We start from the raw sequence: 6,849 nt of genomic DNA on the forward strand, positions 1-6,849 counted from the left end.
GTAATTTGTACAGGGTTTTTGTACAAATTATAAGTTTTTTGACACCTACCTTCTTGCAACAGGTGATACAGGTTTAACTTATAAAATGTACCAATGTAATTTTTTAAATTCAAAAAAAAATATGTCAAACTAACATTTAGTGCTATTCTCCTTGCCTTCAAACTGGAAATGAGGATACCTGAATGGTTTAAATTCTAATTTTTTTATTTTCCTTAATACCATATCTTCATATTCATATCTTTACAAAATATTTGTGAGGTCTTATAAAGTTTTTGTACCAATGCTCAGTATTAGACTGTATCGTGAAGTTGTGAAAAATTGACAGAAATATGCGGAGCAAAAGACTGTGTGCTTGCATCATCTATTTTTGTTCAGCAGGTCATAAAACACTGATAACTTGTACAAAAATTCTGTACAAATTATAATTTGTACAACATTACAACTTGTACACAACATAATATTATATATATATTGATATTGTATTTCAAAATTACCGTTAATGGCTACTGAAATCATCAGTACAAATAAGGTTATTTTCAATACATATTATGAACCAGAGCCTGTCAGTATTGTAACAATCTATACATACTTTTTCATTAAATAATATTGACTGATATTACTGTTTACTTTGTGGGATAAAAAAATAATTCCAAAGCCGTTATCTATTTTTTTCTACATCTCTTCTGAGACTTTTAAGAGTTAATCAGTAAAATACTATTGATTGATCAGCCTTTAACTTTAATTATAATGCACTGTTCTTTAGAATTTGAAAACATTGTTTCAAAAACTTGCTGTTCCTTGACATGTCAACAAACCCTAACTATCTCATGAATATACTATTAAAAATGTAACTAAGCTATATTACTTTATTATACTAGTATAAGATATGCCAAGATTATTTTGGTAAATTTGTGATACTAGTTCTCGTTTCTTTAGTGAGAATACGTTGTGGATCTATAATGGTTATTTCTTTATGATCTAATATTTCAACATTGTTTGACCATGATAAAATAGCCTGGTTTGACCAAGTATGATTTGTACCATCTGGGGATTACCATTGTACTTTTTATTTGCTTAAAATGGTCAATGTATCCACTGGAAATAACAATGTACATACCTGCAGCCGAGGTCAGGTTAATGTATAGAATTAAAACACAAATTATCCAAATTGGAACACCATTAAAATTGTGTAAGTGCTCCATGATACCGTGTGTTTTGCTTGCTGCCACACGAAGTATAGAGGCATTATATTTAGCCACAATCGTTTATATACCCAGCGAACTTGTTTTATTTATTCAATTGATTGTAAGAGTACAGAAACCAAACTTTGGAGCATTTAAAATTGAGAAAAATTGTTTGTCAGAAATCAACATTGGCCTGGCATATATAATGGGTTTTAATAACTGTCTTTTAATTTGAAGGACATTTAGCTTACGTACTTTGTCAAAAGGGGATATCATCTTTCGGTACGCCCATATAAAATAACAAAATGTTAATGGGGTCAATGATAAGTATTTACTAAAATATATGTATAAGGTGTTTATCTTGATATACTCCATGTAAGCTTTTGATTCATGTATTTTGAATATGCAAAAATAATACGGTTTGTTTGGCTAGTAGTGATGTTTGCAGATAGCTGTCGCTGTCGTAAATGTAAAAATGCAGATAACTGTAATTCCTTTTTAATTTACTATGTAGTGTCAAGTTAATCTTTATAAAAAAAAGATGAAAAAACTCGTATGACAAGAAAAAAAAGAAATCTTATTCATGTTCTATATGCCATTAAGGTGTTCGAATATGAAAATATATTTCTTTTTAGTGTACTTTTTATTGACGCTTTTATATTAAAGTCACTAAGGCAAATTGATATGGACAATATCAGGATAATACTTATTATGCTTTAATGCGAATAAATCATGAACTACGCACACATAAACACAATTAAGCCATGACGACCTGAGTTAATATTTGTGAAAACGAACAAATACTATTTCTTTTGTAGATACATTTTCTTTTCATTTTGTATAATCTGAACAGACATAACTTTAAATACTTGTATTCACCCAGATTTTATATTTTCATATTGAAAATTTCTGTCACAATCGGTTATGGTATACAGATCAAGTTTTGCTGTGATCCTGATGTATAAAACATGATAATTTCTTTATTACTCAATTGTTGTCAATATATTGGAATTTGACAAGTGCGAGAATTAGCTAGCTTAGAACCAGGTTTGATCCACAATTTTCTACATAAGAAAATGTCTACCAAGTCAGGAATCTGAAAGTTGTAATCCATTCGTTTGATGTATTTGAGCTTTGGATTTTGCCACTTCATTAGGAACTATCCTTTTGAATTTTCCTCGGAGTTCAGTATTTGTGCGAGCTTAATTTCCACTAGTAGCAGTTTGTGGTTGCCTCCTCTTTTTCCTGAGGTATATAAGAATATCTCGAAAAATGCCTTTGTTTTTATCTTCATTATTTATATCAAGTGAATCGTTCGTTCATAATGATGTTACAGCAGATTTCAGTCAGTATGTAGCTAATGGTAATATCTTTGGTTAGCTTGCTTGTTAGCTGAACCGTGAAGTCATTGTTAGGTAAGGTATACAACCCTGGAAGTAACAGTCAAGATAATATTTCCAAGGTAACTATTGGAATGTCATCAATAACACGAGCTTTTTACAACAAAGAGTCTAGATGATATACATATGAAATTGATGAGTAAGATTGAAATAAATTCATTAAACACATTTAAACCTAAAAAGTTGTTATCGTTGGCAATTGTTTTTGTAGGATCAATGGAAGTAGTTTCTTAATGCTAACAGTATTGACAACTGGCTTGCTCATTTTTATAGGTCACTAGTCTAAATTTCACACGTTAGATAGTCAGTAAGATAAATTCGTTACATAGTATGCTAGTGACGTAATACGGTATATATTGGGTCAGTTAATTCCATATGGGGATTCGAGCTTCGCTCTCACCCCATATGGATTTTACCGACCCCATATATATACCGTATAAGGTCACTAGCACATTATGTAACTAATAATATTAAAAGGGAATAAAGCGACGCCTTTTAGAAAATTTGCTTATTGAATATGTTCTTAAAAATGGTGAAAAGATTTGAAATGTGATGCCATATAATAGCCAGAGACATCCATATTAAACAAATGTATATATACTGTATGACGCTCTGATAAATGTATACGGACCGACCTACAGTTGAAGTCCTATTTATGGATTTATGATGACAGAGCTTTCAATAAACTTCCATATGGTTAGAAATTGTAGGAATTGTTTGTTAAAGTAAACTGTTAAAACACACAGCAAAGTGGAATTTTCATCATGAATCCTGACTGTACCTGTGTTACAATAGTATGAATTATTCTATATACTAAGGATTTTCTTAACCCAGTCAGATAACCTTAGCCGTATTTGGCACAATTTTTTGAAACTTTTGGTCCTCAATGCTCTTCATTTGTACTTGTTTTGGCTTTCGATTTTTTTAACTGAGCGTCACTGATGAGTTTTATGTAGACGAAATGCGCGTCTGGCGTATCAAATTATAAGTCTGTTACCTTATGATAGCTATTATTTGTGTATATCTCTGTACTATATGTTCTCCCATTTATTTGAATGGTAGACCTGTCATGTAGAGTTGTCATTTTAATGTTTTATTTAACATTGTCATAATAGCGGGAGGTTTGGCTAGTCACAATACCAGGTTCAACCAACCATTTTCTTAAAATGTCCCGTATACCAAGTCAGGGATATGGCCATTGTTATATTAGTTCGTTTCTGTGAGTTTGTATTTTAGTGTTGTGCTTCTTTTGGTGTCGTTGTTCTCCTCTTATATTTGATGCGTTTCTCTAAGTTTTAGTTTGTAACCCGAATTTGTTTTTTCTCAATCGATTTATGAATTTCGAACAGCGGTATACTACTGTAACCTTTATTTAATTAAGACACAAAAACACTTTTAAAAAAGAAACAGCAACTGCGTGTCCTAATCTGAAACACATAGGAATATGAGCAATACTTGTAAGACCCCGATAAATTTAATGAGTTGTATTCAATTAAGTGAAATTACATTTAAACATTTTGCCGCCAGAATTTATGTGCACATGGTTCTTCTTATAATGTCGTCCCCTGTTGCCAAATATAGCTTCTCGAGTATTTTCGAGTGTAAGAATAAAGTTATCTGGTATGAATGCCAATGAGAAACTCTCCACCAAAAAACAAATGATTTAAGGGATCGAACGACCATTTAACTTCCAATGGTATACCAGGGGGAGGAGGCTATTATGTTTTTTTTCCCCCTCTAAATTAACATTCTTTGGTATTTGATGATTGTAAATAAGGTAAATTCAAAAAAGCGCTTATGTCGCACTGAATTTACAAAGTGTTTTATTTTCATGTAACAAAAGATCACTTTTCCTTTACCGTCAATGTACTGCTTTGTGTTGATAAAGTAATATATAAACTAACTTTTAACAATGATATTCTCAATATTTTTATTGTATTGTCAGAGCACAAAAAAAATCGCCATCAGCACAAAATTCTTGTAAGCTGATGAAATTTTTCCAAATTATTCAAAAGAAATGAACAGAATTTTAAAGATTTATTTATTTTCTTACGTTTCCGAAGCACCTGGCCTTGCGGTCATAAATCTTTCGAGTCGGTTTATTGTACTGGTACTCGAAAATCAACCAATCAAAGTATTGGATTTCATGATTCGAACATGATTTTTGTGCTCCAAACACTGAGCATAGTTTTATAACTTCATACCCATGGATCGTCCCCTTTTTTGGTGTTCCTCAGTCTTAAGTTTCTATATATGATGTGTTTTGTGTATGTTGTATGTCTTTTAGTCGTTATTTTGTTGATTATGTTGTTGCCATTGCGTTGCTAGTTATGCACCGACTTATTCGTTTGCCTGTCCCGTTGGTATCTTCGTCTCTGTTAGATATGTGTAATATTGTAAAAACATTTAAAACGGAATGACAAATACTACGGAAGCCGATAAGGGCCATTCAAAAAAAAAAAATTTTGTCGTAATTACGACATAGCATGTCGTAATTTCGACATAACATGTCGTTAATACGACATCGCTATGTCGTAATTTCGACATAACATGTCGTTATAACGACATCGCTATGTCGTAATTTCGACATATCATGTCGTAATTTTGACATATCATGTCGTTGTAACGACATCGCTATGTCGTAATTTCGACATATCATGTCGTAATAACGACATCGCTATATATAAAAGAATATGTATTATGATTGCCAAGAGACTAAATGACACAGAAATTAACAACTATAGGTCATCATAATGCCCCCAATAATTAGAAAAGCCCCCGCATAGTCAGCTTTAAAAGAGGGAGGAACGATACCAGAGGGAGAGTCACCGAAATGCTGTGTGGCAGACAGTGTTATTAATTAATTATTAGCCTCCTTGGTAAAACTCCAAATTTCATATTTAATGTATTTCATTGTTAAATAATTTACATGAAGCTTAATAAGTATATATTTGTTAATTGCATAGCTTTTGATATTTGAATTCATTGGTTAAAGATATTTATTTATATTGTAAAGTTTAATATTTGCATCGTCGCAAAATCTTTGGTTACCTTCTTTGGATACCTTCAGTGAGAAACTTATATATTTTATAGATCCCAATTAAGTTTAATAAGTTACCGGCCGTAGAAGGGCTGTACAGCCAGACAAGGTCGATATAAACTTCTAATTGTTGGAAGAATATTATGTGGAATTAGTTGAGGACTGACTTCCAGTCCTACCAAGGCAAGCCAAGCTCTCCATCTCCCTATAAATAAGCGCAAACTACATGGCTTCTTGTAATAAGGGTGAATTGAAGTATTGATTGCTCTATTTCTACTTTCAAACGTTGGGCACGATGTTCCCATAACCCCTAGGATTTAAAACAGAATCTTCGAAATTTCATCCGCAAAACAAAATAAAAATGTTAGAAAACACGAACCAATATTAAAACAAATTCAATATATGTTTTAAATTATGTTTTTACAGCTCTTGATCATATACTAAGTAATATCTAGTATATTTGAGGATTAAAATAAGAAAGCTATGTGAAAAAAAACGGATGTCCAACGTTACATTTATGAAAAACTGTTTTAACTCTTATGTATAGTGATCCTATTTCTTATTCTCTGATCTTCTTGATTCTTGACAGGAACAACGACATGTGTCGGTTCTTTGTGGCGTTAAAGCCGTTATTTTGCCAAATTTCATTTGACTCGGTGGCTGCATATTAAGCTGGAATAAGAAAAATGTCCAACGACGTTTTTCGTTAACTCAACGACTGAAAGTGAATTTTATAAGTAGATATAGCAGAAAATGAATAAAAAGAGTAAGACAATAATAATATCTAACAAAATTACAAATATTTGCCTCATGTGAGTTCAAATATTGCTGATTCAATAAAATCTTCTCTACACAGACGGCGTGCATAAAGCTGGGTCCACAAACGTGACGTTTTCAAATAGCTAAAATCAATTACGACGTCGGCATTCCCCCCCCCCCCCCCCCCCAGAAAACAAAAGCGTAACCAAAACACTGGACACGCAATTTACCGCATAATTTAAAAAAAAAATAAACGTTCAACATATTTCATTTTTTTCGAACAACAAAGAACAGCAAATGCACATTCTGGAAATCTAAACAAATACATTCTAAGAGCAGTGTAATGGAAATAATAAGCGACTATGTCGTAGACCCTGTTCAGAAAATAGCGTTAAAACGTCATTTCTTTAAACTGTAACATAATCGCTGGACATTTAAAAAATTAAAAAATTCAGGTGTTCAGCCT

At 32.0% G+C, this 6,849-nt stretch overlaps 1 protein-coding gene across 1 annotated transcript in view; it reads right to left on the bottom strand.

Moving 5' to 3' along the window:
- The window catches only part of LOC143073799 (uncharacterized), a 33,500-nt gene extending 32,291 nt beyond the window's left edge, over positions 1-1,209 (bottom strand). Inside the window, exon 1 of the mRNA XM_076249555.1 lies at positions 1,118-1,209. Within this exon, the coding sequence (XP_076105670.1) occupies positions 1,118-1,202 (85 nt within the window). The 5' untranslated portion in view covers positions 1,203-1,209. The remainder of the gene's footprint in view (positions 1-1,117) is intronic.
- Positions 1,210-6,849: the final 5,640 nt, after the last annotated feature.

The sequence above is a fragment of the Mytilus galloprovincialis genome, chromosome 4 (assembly GCF_965363235.1).
Source record: "Mytilus galloprovincialis chromosome 4, xbMytGall1.hap1.1, whole genome shotgun sequence".
Taxonomy (NCBI): Eukaryota; Metazoa; Mollusca; class Bivalvia; order Mytilida; family Mytilidae; genus Mytilus; species Mytilus galloprovincialis.